Source organism: Thamnophis sirtalis, unplaced genomic scaffold (genome assembly GCF_051295495.1).
Source record: "Thamnophis sirtalis isolate CommonGarterSnake01/CBP01778 unplaced genomic scaffold, rThaSir2_p1.2 scaffold_4, whole genome shotgun sequence".
NCBI lineage: Eukaryota > Metazoa > Chordata > Lepidosauria > Squamata > Natricidae > Thamnophis > Thamnophis sirtalis.
The window spans coordinates 60,771,975-60,792,658 of NW_028261384.1; the positions used below are offsets into that span (position 1 = coordinate 60,771,975).

A 20,684-nucleotide genomic window follows, 5' to 3' on the forward strand; every position below is an offset into this window, starting at 1 on the left:
TGCATGTATGCGCACCGGCCACCTAATCTTCTGATTACTGGTGCACATGCGCATGTGATGATCAGCTGGCCTTCACACTTGCAGCAATGCCAGAAACTGGAAGATTAGCCTGGCTGGCTGATCGTCGTGCACACATACATGCCAATAACCAGAAGACTAGCTAGCCATTGGTGCCCGCATGCAGCCCTGGGACATCCCCTCCTTGCCAGGCAGGAGCACTGCTGCCAGTTGCTCCCGTGAGCCCACCTGCCTCACACCCTTCTTCAGGAAAGGCCCCGAAGCTGCGCTACCCAGGATCCATGTTGGACGCCATTTGTCCTGGCAAAGTGGTGTTGCCTCTTTGCCGGCACCGCTTGCATCTTTGAAGAGGCGGCGGCGACTCCTCCTCCTCCTGCCAGCCTTGTTATCAAACCTTGGGGTATGCCTTACCGTGGGGAGGGGGGGGAGAAGAAAGGTCCTGGTGTGTGTGCGTGTATGTGTGTGTGTGAGAGAGAAGTCTATGGTGCCAGTGACTACAACTATGCTCCGGAGAAGCCTTGTTGGAGCGCCGATCAGCTATGTCCATGGTGGTGGCCAGTGCAAGAGAAGCAGGTAGACCAATGCTCAGTTCTGCAGCCCCATGAAGCTGGTCGGTTGATTTCCGACATGGCCTGCGCCAGTGGAGTGTGTGGCTTACCCACATAATTTTGCCCGTGCTGCTGCCCCTGCAAAGGCTGCGGGCCTGCACAGCTGAGCGTCAGGCATCTTGTTCCTTTTGCGTTGGCCGCCGCCATGCACACAGCACACAGCACACAGCTGCGAAATCTGGAGAAAGAGGCAGTCGCTCACACCTTTTTTTAAAGTCTCCTTTCCCAAAAGAAAAATAACTGGGGTCGTGGAAACGTTATATGTAACTCAAACGTAAAAAACACAAGACACACAGACGTACACAAACACAGATACACAACTATTCCATTCTATTTATGGGCTAAGAGAGCACCTTCACAAAGAAACAAGACTTTACTCTCACTGGTTGGGCTCTGCAAGCGAAGCTACCTTTCGCTCCTTACTGCTTGCCACCCCTGGAAACACACCCGCCTTCTTTTCTCCCTAGATCCCCCTTCCTGCGCAAAGGGTCTTGGGAGAAAGTTGGAGGAAGGCAGCATGTCTTGCAGCTATCAGAAGCCAAGACGGGATGGAGCCGAGCAGTTACTTTCGGCAGAAAGATCAAGGCAGGTCATTGTCCATCTGGCTTCTGGCTTTCAGTTATGGTGCTCATTTAAAAGTTTGGTGCTAAGACTTCACAGCCAAGAAAGGAAGGACTGGCATTCCCCTCTCTTTCTCCGACCCCCTTGAAGTTGAAAGACCTTTCCTTTATAAGTCTCTGGTGGCTGCTCTCCAGTATAGGCCTCTTAGATCAGATAGCACTCTGAGGATCAGGTAGCTGCAACTCTCTTGCAGGGTAAGGAAGCAAGGCTGGCAGGTGGAAGAGGAGCTGCTGCTGCCTCTGCAAAGAAGCAGTGGCTCCAGTAAAGAGGCAATGCTGCTTTGCAAGCGTGAATGGCCTCCAATGTGGATCCCGGGCAGCACAGCTTCAGGGCCTTCCCTGACTGTGGCGGCCAGGCTGGCAAGCACAGGGGAGAAACTGGCAGAAACTAGCTGCCTGCCATGTTTTGGGTTCCAGGTTGGGGTAGGAGGCTTTCCAGGGCCAAAACAGGCGGGAAAGGGTACAAGTGTGAGGGGTGGGGGAGCATGGGAGGGTGGGTCACATGTGCATGCGTTCACATATGCAAGTGTGGGGTGGTGGTGACATGTGCATGTAGGGTGGTCACACTTGCATGTGTGGGGGTGGGGGCGTATTGCATTATGTGTGTGGGCATGTGCGAACCCCCAACTACTCCCACTTTTGGCACGCAACGGCAAAAAGGTTTGCCATTACTGCTATAGGCCAATGAGCTGTACAATGAACTGTAGTAGCTGTAGTCCTCAAAAAAAAAAAAAATTAACAACATTTAAAAGAACACAATTGGTTGGACTCAAAACAGTATTGCTTTACTGAGGGCAGATAATGTCCAGATCATGTCAAACTAATCTGATTAAGCTTTTTAAAACTATGTCACAAATGTCCACAGACTATGTTCACAGAACTGTTACAAATGTTACACTGTGCTGTGGACATAGTCACTGTTCCCTCTAAGGTGCGCGCGTGCGCGGCCGCGCACATGGAAAGAAATCCCCGCGCAGAAGTTTCTAACTGCCGCGCAGAGATTTCTACCAAAGCAAACGTGGGGAAGTCCTTTGCAGGCGGCTAGAACTGGCCTCCCACAAAGGACCTCCCCAGTCTTGTTTTGATGAGCCGCCAGTCCTCTTGCTTCTTCTCCTTCATCAGCAAAGCTCCCGCTGGCTTCCCGGCCCATGGCAGTGGTGCCTCTCCCTCCACGCGGAGCACCTGAGCTGGCTCCCGCGTTATCCCTCCCCCTTCCTCCTCTGCCGTGCTTTTGAGGCCGCGGGAGCTAGTAGGAAAGCGGCGGAGGTGGAGGCGACGGCAGGGGTAACCCAGAGCCCAGCTGACTCCACCTCAGCTGGGCTCTGGGTTACCCCTGCCGCCGCCTCCACCTCCGCCGCTTTCCTACTAGCTCCCGCAGCCTCAAAAGCACGGCAGAGGAGGAAGGGGGAGGGATAACGCGGGAGCCAGCTCAGGGGCTCCGTGTGGAGGGAGTGGCACCACTGCCATGGGCGGAGGCGCCAGCGGGAGCTTTGCTGGTGAAAGAGAAGAAGCAAGAGGACTGGTGGCTTTGAAATGCAACCCCCTGGTCCCGCCGGCCGCGGATTTGATTCGGCGTAAGTGGGGGCCGAACACATGCTGAGCCGACTTTGCGCAGTGAGGCGGAGTAATTAACCCCCCCACAAAGAACCTGTGTGTGTGTGTGTGTGTGTGTGTGTGTGAGAGAGAGAGAGAGAGAGAGAGAGAATTGGATCAAAATTGGTGGCCAAAGGAGTGGAGGGAGGGAGGGAGGGAGGGAGGGAGGGAATGAAGGGAGGGAGGGAGGAAGGAAGCCCTGCCCCCTGTGAAAAAAACTGAAGATGGAGCAGTGAATGAATAAACCATAAAAGCAACAAACAGTTAATGCGTAAGTAAGCTGAGGAGCAAGTTCTCAACTAAGGAAGCAATATAAGAAAGAAATATAAAAAGCTCAATATGCCAAAACACTTATTTTAGTCTTCATTTAATTACTTGTATTGTAGTCTGATGTAACGGCTTTTTAAAGTTAACGTTAGTTAGAAAATATAGGGTACAAAACTTAAATAATAAAAAAATTGTACATTCATTTTGAAAAATAAAGGCAATACTTGATTAATTTCATATCTTTATTTAAAATAGTTTTGGCATGGCATATGATTTTATTGACTCAGTTGGAAATGATGTGGATGTTGTATCTGATTCTGAGATATATATATTCTTAAGTAACATAACATATAGCATATTGTCCAAACTTGCTAGACTATTTAATTGATCTTACTACTTTAAAGGGGGAGAGTTTCATGATAAATTATTTTATTACATTTATGTTGCATTTATATATTATATTTATTACATTTATATTCCACATTATATATTTGTATTGTTATTTTAGTGTATATTGTCAATTTCGATAGATATTATATTGATATATCAATACTGATTTTAATCATACTAAATAACAATTACTGCTATTATTTATCAGCATTACATATTTACAGTTTTTAATATTGAGTTAGTCATATTTTAGAATAATAGCGTTATCTTTTAATAGGATAATTGGCAAAATCTAATTCACATGTGATGGGTTGCATTCCAAAGGAATGTGAGAGGACAGGTTGCCTGCAAAATGCCAGGACCCAGGCCAGGACCCTGTTGGTGCCATGTCTCTCTCTAGCCAGTCTAACAATCTAAAAGCTGAGCAGAGAGCCTTTTTTTTTTTTCAGGGTGAGCGGAAAAGTATAGTCTTTGAGTGGCACTTTTCATGCCTGGCATTCATCAGGCTGAAACCTCGCTAACAATCGGCGCTTGACGCTTGGTATGTTGCGCAAATGTCCAGCAGACGTGACAGCAGTTCAAACTGTGGCTCTCTTAGGTGCTCAGGCATGAAACTGTGCCGCTCAAACACTATACTTTTCCGCTCACACTGAAAAAAAATTAGAGGGAACATTGGACATAGTCTATTTGGATTTTAGCAAAGCATTTAATATAATTCTACATAATGAACTCACAAAAAAGCTGTATAGGCTGGGACTTAACCGCTGAGTGGTTCTGTGGATTAGAAGTTGGCTCAGGGATAGATCCCAGAGTATGATTGTTAATGGAACACTGTTTGAAAAGGGACCAGTCACAAGCGATATACCACAAGGCTCAGTCCTAGGCCCTTTCCCCTTCAATGTATTTATAAGTGAGATAACAGAAAAATTGCTAGGACTTGCTAGGCTTGATTTTTTTTACTGAAAAAACAAAAGTTTGTAATAGAGTTAATATTCCTGGGAATATCTGTAACACAGGAAAATGATTTGGCTTTGTTGGCAAATTGTGGAAACTGCAGTGCAATGTTTCTAACTGTAAGGTCATGTACTTAGAGAAAAAACAATAATCTGGCAGAGTATTGGGGGAACAATATGAGACAGAACAGCAGAAGAAAAGGATTTAGGTATGCTCATAGCAGATGACTACAAAATGACCAAGCAGTGTGCATTGCTAGCAGGATCATCACCAAGAAAAACGAGGTTCTAATCCTGCTATTTAGAGCTTTACTCAGATCCCTTTGAAATTCTATGTTCAGTTCTGGAGACCTCACTTAAAAAGAGGATATTGCTAAGATTGAGCAAATCTTGAGACGGCAACAAAAATGGTGCACGGTCTGAGGGATAAAACATATCAAGAAAGATTGGAGGAAATAATATGTACAGTTAGCAGGACAGAAGGGAAAGCAGAGGGAATGACTGAAACATTTAAATATATTAAGGTTGTGAAGATTCTAGAAGACAGTATTTTCAGTATTAACCAAAAATCAAGAACATGGAAGTAGAATCTCAAACCAAGAGGCGGTAAGTTCAAAAATAAAGTTAGAAAGTATTATTTCACAGAAAGAGTAATGGAATCTTGGAACCAACTTCCAGCAGAAGTAATAACATGCTTGGGATATTCATTCATTCATCATCTATCAAAAATTAAGAAAAATAATAATAATAATAATAATAATAATAATAATAATAATAATAATAATAATAATAATGGGCCCGACTAGTAACCAATGCCAAATCCGGCGAAACAACTGGCCGCTGTGATACAATTGTATAATAATAATAATAATAATAATAATAATAATAATAATAATAATAATCCGGCGAAACAACTGGCCGCTGTGATACAATTGAATAATAATAATAATAATAATAATAATAATAATAATAATAATAATAATAATAATAATAATAATGGTGCCAATAATTTGGCACAAACCAGCAGTGGTAATTCCAGTGGTAATTGGCACACTGGGTGCTATTCCAAAAGCACTGGAATTACATTTGAAACAGTTAAAAATTGACAAAATCACCATCAGTCAAATGCAAAAAGCCACACTGCTTGGATCTGCACGCATATTACGAAAATACGTTACAATGTCCTGGGCCCCTGGGTGGGGCCCGACTAGTAACCAATGCCAAATCCGGCAAAACAACTGGCCACTGTGATACAATTGTAGTATAATAATAATAATAATAATAATAATAATAATAATAATAATAATAATAATAATAATAATAATAATAATAATAATAATAATAATATATAAATAAATAAATAAGAAAAAATAAATTCAAAAGGTGCACTTGAAAGAGTACTAGGTCTTTTTCTGCCATCAGTTTTTTAAGATTCCAAGATTCATTTGATGCAAATATATTCTTTTTCAGTTTTAAGCTTTTTTGTTCTTAAAATTTTACACACTCTCTCTCTCTATTGCTCTCTCTCTCTATCTCACTCACACACACACACACACATACACACACACACTTTTATATCAGCAGGTGATACTGCCAGTAAATGTAAACATATAAAGGAATATTTTACTAGCACAAAGAAATTAGATTCAAAATAAGAATCATTTTTTAAGTGTAGGCTCTCTTATAATTATGTCTCCACATACATATTTTTAATTAGGGCTAATTCCCAATTACTTTGGGTAATATTTACTCAAAGAATATGCATCTTTTGTTTTCTTGCATATGGGCTGAAAAAAACAAGCACCCAGGTATATATCAGTATGGATTCTGAATTATTTTTCATTTTTACAGATTTTTTCGTAATACTTACTGAATCACTATCTTCTTTTTTTGAATCCCGTTTCATAGGTTCGTTCATATCCTCCTGACTGCGGAAGCTAAAGTTCTGAATTGCTTCAGTCACTCCACGGAGAGAACTATATATATCTTCTGAATTCATATTTTCAGAATCGTAATCAAATGCACTATTAAACAACAGCAATAAAAATATTGTGAAGCAGTTTTAATTTCAGCAATTTATGATTCTCTAATGACTATTTCTATGTATTGATTTGTACATATAACTCAATAGGAAATTAGATGACTGCTTATATTAAAATAATTAATTAGGCTAGAAAGAATATATACATATATATATGCCTTTTTTTGAGTTGTGGCAAAGCATTGCTAGATTAGAAATTTAGACAAGGAGCAGCTATTGTAACAGAGTTAAGATGGGTTTAATATTTAAGAAGTAAAATATGATCACAAAGAGTAAGTATGGAAGTTTTGCTGTTAATAAGATGGGGATTTACAAGGGTAACCAGGCAAATAATGAGACAAATTAATATTTTTATTTTAAAAAGATATTGGAAAGAAAGAAAAGGAGAAAAAGAAAGGAACAAAGAAATTTACAAACTATATAAAATTGAACATATTTCAAAATAAATGAATTATATGGTAAGCAGCAAAAGGATTTTTGTGGAATTGATGTTTTAAAATTCTGTCACTATATTTTTCTTAAATTAAATTATGGTGCAGTTAATTCACATTTGTATTTAAATTGTTTGAAAACAATGTTATTTAAATGTTACAAAGCTGAATTAGTTACAGAACTGTATGAAATGGCTGATTCTGCAGGGAAAAACAATTTCTGCCATTCTTCAAGAAAAATCCTGGTGGAAACAAATGCATCTTTATCAGTGAAAGCTTTTTGTTGGGCGAGAGTCAGTGCTGGTTCTAAATTAGTATTTGGTATCTTACCTTGGTGATAATGTGTTCTGGGATGTATTGGTTGGTGAAGTGATGGGGCTAGACCAACTAGCTGGTGAGCGTGGAACAGGCCTTGTTAATGGGCTTCCCATGGGCCCCTATAAAACACACACACATTCCTTGTGAGTCTTTTGAGCATTATTATTGGATTTATCCTTATAATGATATAAAAATCTCTGAAGAAGGCTTCATGCATTTTTCTAGAATAAAGACTCAAAGGTCCAATTTGAAAACTAACATAAAACAACAATAAAAGAGGGCTACTAAGTATGTATGTGTGTTAATTCACCATAGTTTACTCGAAATTATCTCCAGCTACTGTAAGTGATTATAAATATACCTGTCCCCCATTGCCTGTATTCCGGAGGTGACTGTGAAGCAACTTTGTGGCGCCATCTTGAAATGTTTTTGGTAAAGCACCCAACAGCATTGTAAATTCAGGGGTATTGAGTTCAAAAAGAGAAATCAGCACTGATTGTGCAGCCTAGGAAAATGATAAAATAATTAAGCCAGACTTGAAGGACAATTGTTGATAATTTCATAATTATGGAATTGTAAAATATATTCACACTCACTGAAACTCTTTTTTCTTCCCTGGACTTCCAATAACACATACCTCTTTCATTATGAAATTCTAAAATTATGATGAAATTTTAAAATACAATTACATATAAGTAATCTAAATCTTTTTTTCTTCCTCTTGGGTTCTTTATAGTTCAGTAAAAGAATTACTAATCTCTGGCAGAGGGTGATCCAAATAAATCTTTATATAAAATGTTACATACATTCAATCCTTGAATCTGATATTGCAATAATTTTACTTACCGTACATTTATTTTCAACTATAGCTTAAAAGATACCTACAGATTTTGCCAAAATAAATGGGCTGGGTTTCACTGCATACTGAGTGGCATTAAAAAAAGGGTTGTGTATTTGTTCTTCAGTTTTTTAGGAAATCAGATATCAGAAACCTGTGCAAGTTGTTCGAATAAAACCATCTTCTTATGACATTCAATGGTGTACAGAGCATACAATATGTGTTTTGCTAGCTTCTATTAGCGAAGTGTAGTCCATGTATGATATACCATACTTGATCCTGATGTAATTATAATCTTTATTAGGCTTGTTAGATTCTAATATGATTTTTTTCTGATTGAGCAGAGCCTGGCTGTCATTTATTTATTTGATTTATCAGAATTTGTCAAACAAAAACAAGAACAAGAATAAAAGAAAAATACAATGACAGGGACGATAGGCACGATAGTGCACTTATGCACGCCCCCCTCTACTGACCACTCAAGTAGGAAGTAGGGTCCATGGAAGTCAATTGTGTCTGGAACCATGAAAATGTGTAGCTGAGACAACTGGATCAGATAGAGCATTCCAGACTTTGACAACTCTATTACAGAAATCATATTTTTTACAGTCAAGTTTAGAACATTAAATTTAAAGCAGCTGTTCACACGTGTATTATTGCAATTAAAACAAAAAAAGTCATTTACAAGTAAAGCATCACTATGTATAATTTTGTATGCAATACCTAGGTCTAACTGCAAGTGACACAGTTCTAAATTATCCAAACTGATAATTTCGAGAATAGCATAGGGAGTTCTATTGTGTATAGAAGACTTTTTTTCCTTGTGAAATATATTGTGAATCCTCTCGATTGCACTGATGTTAGATATATGGTAGGGATTCCAAACAGGTAAATAATACTCTAAGATTGGTCTAGCATAAGTTTTATAAGGTCTAATTAGTAATACAATGTTTCCAGAAAAATAGTTTCGCAAAATTAAATTTACAACTCTTAATGCTTGTTTAGCAATGCTGTTACAATTAACTTTGGAACATAGGTCGTCAGAAATAAGTACACCTAAGTCCTTGACAAAATGAGAGTCATCTGCTAGATCAATACCATCTAGCTTATACTTGACATTCTGATTACGTTTACCAATATTACATAATACTACCGTGTTTTCCCAAACATACGACATGTCCTGAAAATAAGGCCAAGCCTGATTTTTGGGGTGGGCCTAAATATATGCCCCGAAAATAAGCCCCAGTGAAGGGGTGGGCATGACCAACATAGGAGGCAGCCGTTCCCTTCCCCTTCAGGGCTTCTCAATGCCTTAATCAGATCAGCTGAGCTGCTCCATTCACAAAACAGCTGATTCGCGAGTGCCACTCAGGCCTCTGCCTCCAGCAAGTATGGTCACTTTTGCAGCCAATTGCAGTTGCAAAAGAAGCTGGAGGCCAAGCAATACACTCCACATGCCTCATGCCCTCCTCATCTAACAGTGACAGTCACAGCAGGCGATTCCATCCATGGAACAGAAAAAGGAGGCATGGAAATCCATACACGGGACATACACGGGACATTGGAAGAAGTCTTGCGAGGTGACGCCGCTGCCGATGTGCAGGAAATCTCCCCAACCACCTGCAGATCGTCCTTTCAAAGAGGAGTTTCACCAGGATGAAGGTGACACAAACGGCGCCTCCAGCCACCTCTTCATCCTGCTGAAACTCCTCTTTGAAAGGATGATCTGCAAGTGGAGGAGGGGATTTCCTGCACTTCAGCAGAGGTGTCTCCTCACAGAGCTTCTTCATCCCAGGTGTATGGATTTCCATGCCTACGGGAGGTTGCTTCACACCTGCATATATTCGCATTGAAGGCTCATTATGGGGTGTTTTTGCAAACCGCTTGAAAATGGGGAGGGGGGATTTTGCTTCTTATCCTGTTCTGAGTCTGTGCTGAGCCTCAGAACAGGGTGAGAGGAAGGAAAATCCCCCTCCCCATTTTCAAGCTGTTTGAAAAAACGCACCATTCCAAGCCTTCAGCATATTCCAGGCATTGAAGGCATTTTTGCAAATGGCTTGAAAATGGGGAGGGGGATTTTTCTTCCTCTCACTCTGTTGTGAGGTGCAGCAGACTCTGAACAGGATAAGAGGCAAAATCCCCCCTTTTCCTGGCATTCTTTACTTGGGATCTCAGTGCACACAGATCCCACAAATGCTGTATTTGAAGTTTTCAGCTTTGCAATCTGTGTGCCTGTGCAGATCTCCCAAAGGACGGTCTCTCTCTCTCTCTCTCTCTCTCTCTCTCTCTCTCTCTCTCTCTCTCTCTCTCTCTCTCTCTCTCTCTCTCTCTCTCTCCCTCCCTCCCTCCCTCCCTCCCTCTCTCTCTCTCTCTCCCCTCTCTCTCTCCCCCCCCCTCTCTCTCTCAGAGAGAGATCTAACCCCACCCCCTCCCAAGGCAGCCACATCCCTCCATTAACCTGCTTTCCTGCTCCATTCTCCACTGCCACATGCAGGGCAAGAAAAATAGTTTGTAGGACTACTTCCAACTTTGTGAGCTTTTTTTTTTTTTTGCGAGAAGTTGGAAGGCATTTTCTGGTATTTTTTTTACCATGGTCACACAGACTACTTTTCTTGTCCTGCATGTGCAGCAGGAAAGCAAGTTAGAGAAGGGATGTAGCTGCCTTGGAGGGTGTGTGAGGGACGTGTGTGTGTGTAAGAGAGAGAGAGACACACACACAGAGAGAGAGATCTGATCCAACCTCAGAGAGTTACCATATACCAGGGCTGGTGGCGGGGTGCTCTCTCTGTCTCTCTCACACACACAGAGGTTTGATCTTTCACTCTCTCTCCCTTCATTAATGACAATTAATATATATATTGCAATATACATTCAATAAGTTATTACCTGGCTGTGGTTTTTTTCTTGCAAATACTCTAAATGTGTAGGCAGTTGGCAAATACCATATTTTTCACAGTACAAGACACACCTAACCATAACATGCACCTAGGTTTAGAGGAGGAAAACAAGAACAATGCATCAGGTGGAGCCTGAGAGGAGTACAGATAGGTGTCCTCTCATGTGCCAGCTCTGCCTATTGACTCCTGCACTGTGAAAAAGAGACAGAAGAGATGGGCAATGATAAAGATAGAAGTGGTGGGGTTCAGTACTGTAAAAGGACCCCACTGCTGCAGTCCGGCTGGTGTTCACCAAAGGACCAGCAACACTGCACAAACATTTCCACCCACTTTTTGGTATATTGGCAAATGAATTTTCAAATAAGTTGAATAGAAATGTGCATGTTTTAAATTCATCTGTTTACATTTCATTAGGTCAAAATTCTACTTGGTTATTGTCCTTCACAAAACTCAACAAACACATGAAGATTTTTTTCAAAATTATTATGGATAATCAATATCATTTTATTGAAATTAAAATATTAATGTAGAATTCAATACAACAAAAGATAAATAAAAGTTTTTAAGAAATAACTTTACTCATGTTAACATAATTTGAAATACCTTCCTAACATCTGAACTTTTGGGTTCTGTTGTCCAAGTAATAATTCGAGATACAGCCAGGCGAGTTTCACTGGAATTTACAAAATCTCCTGGGTCCATCTGTTGTGCAAGTGTCTCTATGTATTTAAGGATTGCAACTTTCACCTGTAAAAATAAAAAGAATCAAATATACAGAAAAGTATAATATCTAATGACAAACAGATGAGAATGGAATTATTTTACTTGAGAACCACATAGCAATGCTACTTGATGCACATAGTAGCAATTCAGAAATTATATATTTTAGAACAGCAAATCAGTGGATTGGATAAAAAACAGCATTTTAGTAAATCAGCTGAAAGGATCCACATCAGTAGCACCTGTATAATTCAAAAGCATATTTTGGATTCAAAATATAAAATAAATAATTCAAAGAACTTTAAAGATTACGGCGAAGAAAGGCAAAGAACTACAGAAAATATTTCTGCATACTTCCAGTTTTTTTCTAAATTTAAATGTAATTCTGGTATATAAATTTAATTAAATATTCTACTAAAATGATCCAATTAGCCCTTGTCCTTTACATACATATTATGAATGTTCAATTTCTGAGAGACATAGGTGGGAAACACATTCACAGCAACACCAAGATTCAAAATATAATTATCTTATCCATATGAAACATATACATTATTCATATCAATTTTTTACATGACTGTTTTAACCATTTTGTATATTTACATCAAAAAAATCCTCAAATATAATCTTACATGTAAGACATCACTAGCTCAGTGGAATTCACACAAGACAAAATTATTTACAATAGTAGCTTTTTGGTAGCTGGGAGCCATCCACTACAGAGAAGTTCTGCCTATGTGCAGCTGGAAGAATTTATTTATTTAGCTTATGGCATATCATATATGGACTAGTAGTATATATTAACATTTCACCTAGATTAGTAAACACAATAAAATATAAAAAGTATTTTGGGGTGCACTAAATATATTTGAATTCAATGTAATGAGTAAAATAATCTGAGAAGACTGTTGTCCTTAGGTCTTGTATATAAGTTATCTACAGCTGGTTCTGGTTAAAAACAGAACAGTGGACTAGATGATCAATTCAATTCAGCATGTTACTTTTTAAATAATAGATATTCCATAATAAACATGTAACATGTGTGTGTGTGTGTGTGTGTGTGTGTGTGTGTGTGTGTGTAAATAAATAAATAAATAAACAACAATAATATTGCTAAACGTAATAATGAACACAGTAAGTTTATTTTCAAAGATATGCGGTTTTGGCACAAATAATCTAATTTTAAAAAAATGTAGTCCTTACATACAATAGACATCCCAATAGCCACTAAAAATCCCATTTTGAAGTTACTGCTGCAGCAGACCCACACTGTCATTCACACTTAAAGATTCACAGCAGGAACCCTGCAGTATACCTCCCCCACCACTTCCCGGTCTTTCTCCTTCATTCTGCCCTACTGGGTCACTGCAGGCCTTGAGCCTCCTACATATCCCCATCATGCACTTAATAGTTTGAAGATCTCTAAAGCTCAGGTGCTCACATCCTTCGCAAGCCACTCCATCCCTCAGTGCCCCTGGTTGTGTGGTTAGAAGCAGCTGCAAGGAATGGCAGGTGCTTCTGCGACGCAGCTGCTGTCTGCTCTGCTTTCCTAATGCAGTCTGCTTAGCACTGCAGAAAGCTCTGAAGTTTTGTGCAAAACTGCACAGATCTTGTTAAGACCACTTTTCCCTTGGCATTTGACTGCATACAGAAAGCAGCTGCCATTTTGGAGTAGCCACAATTCTACATGTCTGGAGTTCTGGAGATCTTAAAATGGTCTATGATGGGTAATGAGGGAGGAGATGGGTCAAGTGGGGTGGGAAGCAAGCCTAAGACCTGCAGAAAGTTGTGTGTGGGGGAATGCTTATGCAGATCCTGTTAGGAGAAAGCAGGTCCAAGAGCTGTGGGGATCTTGAGGGACGGGAGGTGGAGCATGGGGTATCAGGGAAGTGGAGGAAGGAAGTATTGGGAAGCAGGCAGTTTTAGTATTTGCTAGGCCTTCTCCAGTAGGTGGAGACATCATCCAGGCATGGGTTTGACTCCATCAGGATTCCAATACGACTTGGTCTACAAGTATTAAAGCCACGCCCACAAAGCGCCTCCCCCAAAATAGACTCAATCGATCCTTTGATTAGCTGTGTCTCCCTATCTCTCCTTTAGGGTGACCCGCTCCTTACTTAACCAAGGAACTGGGAAAGACCCCTTGAAGGGTAGGGCTGAAGAATTTGTTCAGTATCTGCAGGCTAAAATCACTCAGATCTGGACAGGCTTGGATTCTGACTGGGTAGATTCGGGCGAGTCGACGGGGATGAATCTTGTGGAGACCATCTGGGATGAGTTTGACCCTGTGACCCCTGAGGGCATGGACAGGATTATGGGGAGACTCAGTGCTGCCACTTGTGTGCTGGACCCGTGTCCCTCTTGGTTAGTCTCGGCTTCCCGGGAGGTGACATGAGGCTGGCTCCAGGCGATTACCAATGGTTTGTTGTGAGAGGGGTTCTTTTCCACCACCTTGAAGGAGGCGGTGGTGAGGCCCCTCCTTAAGAAGCCTTCCCTGCTCCCAGCTTCTTTAGCCAATTATCGTCCGGTCTCCAACCTTCGCTTTGTAACGAAGGTTGTCGAGAGTGTGGTAGCATGTCAGCTTCCCTAGTACCTGGATGAAGCTGTTTACCTGGATCTGTTTCAGTCGGGTTTCAGGCCCGGATACAGCACGGAGACGGCATTGGTCACGTTGGTTGATGATCTCTGGCGGGCCTGGGACAGGGGCTGCTCCTCTTCCTGGTTTTATTAGACCTCTCAGCGGCTTTGGATACCATCAGCCATGGTATCCTACTGCGACAACTCGGGGAGTCGGGAGTGGGGGGCACCGTTTTACGGTGGTTCTCCTCCTACCTGTTGGATAGGTCACAGTTTGTGTTGGCTGGAGGGCAGGGATTGACCCCGAGGTGTGTCACTTGTGGGGTGCCCCAGGGGTCGGTTCTCTCACACCTCCTGTTCAACATATATATGAAACCACTGGGTGAGATCATCTGTGGTTTTGGGGTATGGTATCATCAATATGCTGATGATACCCAACTTTTCATCTCTACCCCAAACCTCCCAAATGATGCCCTCAACGTGATGTCCCAATGCCTGGAGGCTGTGTGGATCTGGATGGGGAGGAACAGGCTCAAGCTCAATCCCTCCAAAACTGAGTGGCTGTGGTTTCTGTCATCCTGATTTGTGCATCTTGTTCCATCTTTGATGATAGGGGGATAAATTTTAGCCCCTTCAGAGAAGGCCCTTTTAGGCGGCCTGCATTGGTTGCCGGTTGTCTTCCGGGTGCAATTCCAGGTACTAATTATGACCTTTAAAGCGCTCCATGGCTCAGGCCCAGGATACCTGCGAGACCACCTACTGCCACTGGTAGCCTCCCACCGTCCAATGCGATCCCACAAAGTTGGCCTCTTCAAGGTGCCATCGGCCAGACAGTGTTGGCTAGCGACCCCCAGGGGGAGAGCCTTCTCTGTGGGAGCGCCTTCCCTCTGGAATGATCTGCCCCTGGAGCTTCGTATAATCCCTGACCTCCGGTCCTTCCAACGCGCCCTAAAAAGTTGGCTTTTCCAGCAAGCCAGCCTGGCCTGAACAAAACAAAATGAATTATTGATTAGTGCTAATTTTAATCGAATCTTTTTAAAAATGTTATTGTTAATCTTAATTGGGTTTGTTTTGGATATTCTATTTAATTTTTTTAAACTTTTGTAATACGTGTTTTTTTTTAATGTTGTACGCCGCCCTGAGTCCTTGGGAGAAGGGCAGCATATAAATCCAATAAACCAAACCAAATCAAACCTTGCTAATTTCCTTTACCTTTCTCTAAAAATCCTTCAAAATATCTTCAAACGCTTCTCAGTTGGCTTCCTCCTAAATTGCTATTAATCAGGCCTCCGCTCTTTAAAGCGTTTCAGCCTTTATGAGGCTTTTGTCTCCCTCTGGTTTGGCTGCCTCAGCAGCTAACAGCCTTGTGGCCAGCCTACGAGGTTCGCCTCAAGCTCCCCTATTGCCGCTCAGCACTGCCGCGCTGCCCGAACAAGCACCAGCCACTCGCTGGTGCCGCGCTGCCTGAAAGAGCCCAAGTCTCTGAAAAAGGTTTTTGCACCTCAGGGATAATCGTGGCAGCCGCGCATGCCGTTGGAGGCTCCTTTAATCGTGGAGGCCACAGGAATCGCCTTCCAAGCCTCCACACCCCCCTCCTTTGGCTCCTGATCTCCCTGCTCGCGCTGGAGCGCTTGATGGGCAGTAAAACTGCCGGGCGATAAACTGCCTGGTCAGCTCGCCACCTCAGCCCTTTCTCAGGCCTTGGTCTACTAACCAAAGGCAGTTAATTTGGGCACGAAAACAGCAGCAGCCATTTTGTTTGGGCAGGAAGCCTTCTACAACACTTCGCAAGATCCCTGCTGGTTAGAAGAGTTATTGTGAGTAATGGCAACCAATGGAACCATTCCCAAGGGGGGAGATTCACCCAGTCCAGTTGCCCCTTCTGCTCCAGTCCCCTCTGAGCCTAGGAGTAAAAAGAGAGGCCATTCCAAGCCTTCTGCTACCAAGCCTGCCAAGGCCCCTAGGCCTGCTCCTCCTCAGGAGGCCCAGGAAACTACCACTCCCAGTGCAGCTACTGACAAGGCCCCTGCTCCTGCTCCAAGAAAGGCCACTTCCAAGACCAATCATTGGTCTACTCCTGTCCCCACTCCTAGGGTTTCTTCTCCAACTAATTTCAACCCTATGGAGGCCCTCTTCACTGATACTGATGGGGATGTCTCCCCCGCAGCATCTCCCTTAAACAATGAGGATGGGATTGGATTTCAAGGGGATTCAGATTCTGAAGGGGATGGCAGCATCACCCCGGACATAGATGTGGGTTCCCCTGCCCCCAGGGCTGTCACATCAACCCTGATGATATGGCTGACTTCATAGCAGCTGCCATTGAGCAGGGCATTGCTGCAGGCCTTCAGCATCAGCCTCCTGCTGCTGCTATGCCTCATTGCTGGTCTTCCAACAAATCTAAGAGGGATTGTTCTAACCAGGCCCAAGGGGCTGCTTCTGCGAGCATTTCTCAGCCTCCTGCTGTTGACATTGAGGAGCAGGTCACTCGGGATTCTGACCTGTCAGAGGATGAGGACTTGACACCTGCTCCTTCTGCCTTTTTGGGCCTATTCAAGCCTGCCTTGTTTCGTTCCCTCTTGTTTAAAGCCAAGAAGGTTTCTGGTATTCCGGCTTCTAAACCATCCTCCTCCTTGGAGGCAGACAAGTCAGATACCACTGACCCCCTCTTCTCATGCCTTCCCATTGAGAAGGACATAGTTCCTTCCCCGAAACTGTTTCTGGAGGTGATTCAAAATCAGTGGGCTTCTCCAGGGTCAGGGCCCCTTCCTTCCACTCTGGACAAACAGCTGTATAATGTCAGCCCAGAGCTCTCTAAACTTTTGGAGGTTCCTTCCATTGATCTGTCAGTGGTTTCCTTGTCATCGCCTAACGCAGCCACCACTGCTCCAGAAGATGCTCTCTGCCCTGAGGACAAACGTTTTGAGCAGTCACTGGTAAAGGGCCATCAGTCCGCCACATGGGCAGTCAAGGCCGCCTCTTCTGCTTCATTTTTTAACAGGGTCGCCCTTCGTTGGTTAAAGCAGATGCAGGACAGGATCCCTCCTGGAGATTCCCGAGCTCACCAGGATATCAACAAGCTCAAGGCGGCAATGGAGTATGCGGCAGATGCCTCTCTGGATGCGGCACATTTCTCTTCCAGGTCCATGGTTTCTAACATCAGCATGAGGCATCTTTGGCTGAAGCAGTGGCAGGCGGAAGCCAGAGAAAAGTGGCGATTGGCTTCCTCACTCTTCTCACCCGGCCGGCTCTTTAGTCCTCCTCTGGAGCCTCTCTTGGTAAAGTCCAAGGACAAGTGCAAGATGCTTCCTTCTGCAAACCGCAAGTCTGACCCCAAACCCTCTTCTTTCTTCTGCAGGTCATCCTTTTGTGGGACGGATGGGGGATTTGCCTACCCCCATCCTCAGCTCCAGTCTCCCCCGAGACAACACCATCAGTTCCAGGACAGGTCCAACCGGAACTCCCAGCAGGTCTCCTATAGGAAGCCCTTCAAGGACAGTTCAAACCATACCTTTTGGAAGCAGAAGTGAAATTTCTGACCATCTCCCTATTGGGACACGTCTATCCGCCTTCGCTGATCGCTGGGATGATATCACCAGCGACTCCTGGATCAGGCGTACCATCCATTTTGGCCTGGCCTTGGAATTTCTTTCCAGCCCCCTGCAGACTTTTGTACCTTGTCCCGTCTCCAGGGACATTTCCAAAAGACATCTGATTGAACTAGCTATCGGGCATCTCCTCCAAATTCAGGCTATCGAGGAGGTAGCAACGAGGGCAGGTTTTTTATTCCCGTCTCTTTATAGTGCCTAAGTCTTTGGGGGGTTGGAGAGCAATCCTCGACCTCAAATTTCTAAACAAATTTATAGTCTACAGGAGGTTTAAAATGCATTCTCTGTTGTCCATTCTGGAGAGCATTTGGCCCAATGACCTTCTCTCCTCCATTGATCTCACAGAGGCATACCGCCATATCCCATTCTTCCAGATCACAGGGAATTCCTACATTTTTCTTACAATGGGAACCACTTCCAATACCGAGCACTTCCATTTGGCTCATCATCAGCCCTGAGGGTTTTTACTAAGATTCTGGCTGCTCTGGCCGCCTATCTCAGATCTATGCCGGTTAGAATTCTCATTATTTTGATGATATTTTGTTACTATCCAGGTCATCGCATCAGGCCCTCCGGGATGTCCAGCTCACCCTTCGGACCCTAGAGGACCACAGATTTCTGATCAACTTGAAGAAGAGGCATCTGCAGCCCACGACTCATCTCACGCATCTGGGGGCAGTAATAGTCACTTCTCTGAAACAGGTATTCTTATCCCCAGAGACAGGTGAGCATTCACGACATGGTCTCATCTGTCCATGACCAAGAGGCGGTTCCGCTCATCCAACTGTCTCAAGTCTTGGGCAAGATGGTGTTTGCTTTCCTCATCATGCCATAGTCCAGGTTCCACAGTCGCCAGCTCCAATGGTTTCTGCTCCCGTATCAGAAGGCAAACTGCAGTTGCTCTTCAAACAGAATCCGTCTGACCTCGGAGGTAAGGCGATCCCTACGCTGGTGGCTCTCCCCTGCCATGACACAAGGGTCTCTTTTTTGCAACCCCCCATGCATCACGCTAACTATGGACGCAAGTCTGCAAGGCTGGGGAGCTCACATTTGGTCACACACGGCCCAAGGTCTTTGGTCACGCTCCGACCAGAGGAACAGTATTAACTGGCTGGAGTTGAAAGCTGTGTTTCTTGCCCTCCTTCAATTCCACTGTTTTGTGACCAATGCGCACGTGCTTGTCCTTACGAACAATACCACCACCAAAGCACACATAAACCGGCAGGGGGAGGACAAAATCCCGGCATCTAATGACTCTGTCTTTCCAACTGATATTTTGGGCGGAAACCCACCTGTTGTCGCTCAGGGCTGAGCACATATCGAGGGTCCAAGACACTCAGGCAGACGACCTCAGCTGCATGCACATGGATCCAACAGAGTACATCAACGCATCTTCCAACAACTGCCAGTCAGGTTCAGCCTTCCGGTTCTCGACCTCTTTGCCTCCCAGGACAACCCTCAGTTACCAAGGTACTTCACTAGCTATGTGATGCCAGGAGCGGAGGGCGTGGATGCTCTGGGGAGCGGCTGGCCTCAGGGCCTTCTCTATGCCTTTCCTTCTACCCCACTCATTCAGAGGGTGGTATGAAAACTACTGGTGGAAAGGGCAGAACTAATCCTGATTGCTCCTCGGTGGCCCTGCAGACCCTGGTTTGCCAACCTCATAAACCTCTCAGTAACTCCTCCATGGCAACTGCCCCAGTTCCCCTCGCTGCTCCTCCAAGGGGCGTTCCAACAGCCAGACCTTCTGTGGTTGTGTTTCACTGCTTGGAGGTTGAACGGGAAGCTCTAAGGACTGCAAACCTGTCTGTGGAGGTCATTCGAACAATTCAAGCCTCCAGACATCCTTCTACTAATCGCATTGATGATGCCACTTGGACAATTCTCCATTCGGTGTCACTCAAAGCGTGTTGTTCCTCTTGAGGCTTCTGTTCCTCATATTCTCCAATTTCTGCAGTGGGGGCTGACCTAGGGTTTTCACCGAACACACTTTGCCGACAGATTGTGGCCCTGTCCTCTGTCCTTTCTCTGGCTTCTGCTCAGTCTCTCTATCATGAACCTCTGATTCGTCGTTTCTTGAGAGGTGCCACAAACATCAAGCCACCGACAATACACAGATTCCCTACCTGTCTCCAAAGTCCTGGAATTCTTAACTCAGTCTCCATTTGAGCCTTTGCATTCTGTGTCCTTGCATGTTTTGACATTAAAAGTGGTTTTCCTTGTAGCCATTACTTCAGCGAGGCGAGTTTCCGAGTTGGCGGCCTTGTCCATCAGACAAGATTTATGCATCTTTCATCTGGATAAGATAGTCGTTTGGCTTGACCAGGCCTTTGTACCTAAGGTAAATTCTGTATTCCATGGAACCCAGGAACTGGTGCTTCCTGACTTCTGTCCTCAGCCATCACACAGACTGGAACGTAAGTGGCATTACCTTGATGTACGTCGTGCTTTATGCATTTATATTAAACGAACTGCTTCTTTCAGGCAATCTGAGGCTCTTTTCGTCAAGTTCCAGCCTGGAGGTAAGAGAGGTTCCAAGGCCTCCTCTCTGGACATTGGTCGTTTGGTGCGGACAGCTATTTCTAGGGCATATTCCCCACTCTCTCTGCCTGTGCCACCTCATATCATGGCGCACTCTACACGAAGCACAGCCACCTCTGCAGCTTGGTCGTCGCAAGCTTTGTTGGACAAAATTTGCCAAGTGGCTACATGGACCTCAATTTCTCCGTTCATCCGACACTACAAGCTCGATAGATACGCCTCAGCTGATGCTTCCTTCGGATGGCGTGTGCTGCAGCATGTCGT

The 20,684-nt window shown here is 43.8% G+C and overlaps 2 protein-coding genes across 10 annotated transcripts in view; one reads left to right on the forward strand and one right to left on the reverse strand.

Annotated features, from left to right (window-relative positions):
* CLASP2 (cytoplasmic linker associated protein 2) overlaps window positions 1-20,684 on the reverse strand; it is a 345,278-nt gene that overhangs the window by 18,021 nt on the left and 306,573 nt on the right. For all 9 annotated transcript variants that reach the window (XM_087713011.1, XM_087713007.1, XM_087713006.1 and 6 more), the window contains 4 exons: window positions 11,578-11,721; window positions 7,601-7,744; window positions 7,252-7,358; window positions 6,320-6,473 (listed from right to left, as the gene is read on the reverse strand). In XM_087713011.1, coding sequence (XP_087569137.1) covers window positions 6,320-6,473; window positions 7,252-7,358; window positions 7,601-7,744; window positions 11,578-11,721 — 549 coding nt within the window. The remainder of the gene's footprint in view (window positions 1-6,319; window positions 6,474-7,251; window positions 7,359-7,600; window positions 7,745-11,577; window positions 11,722-20,684) is intronic.
* On the forward strand, window positions 16,569-17,801 carry LOC148045878 (uncharacterized). The gene has a single exon (XM_087712157.1). The coding sequence runs from the start codon at window positions 16,569-16,571 to the stop codon at window positions 17,799-17,801; it is 1,233 nt and encodes a 410-aa protein (XP_087568283.1).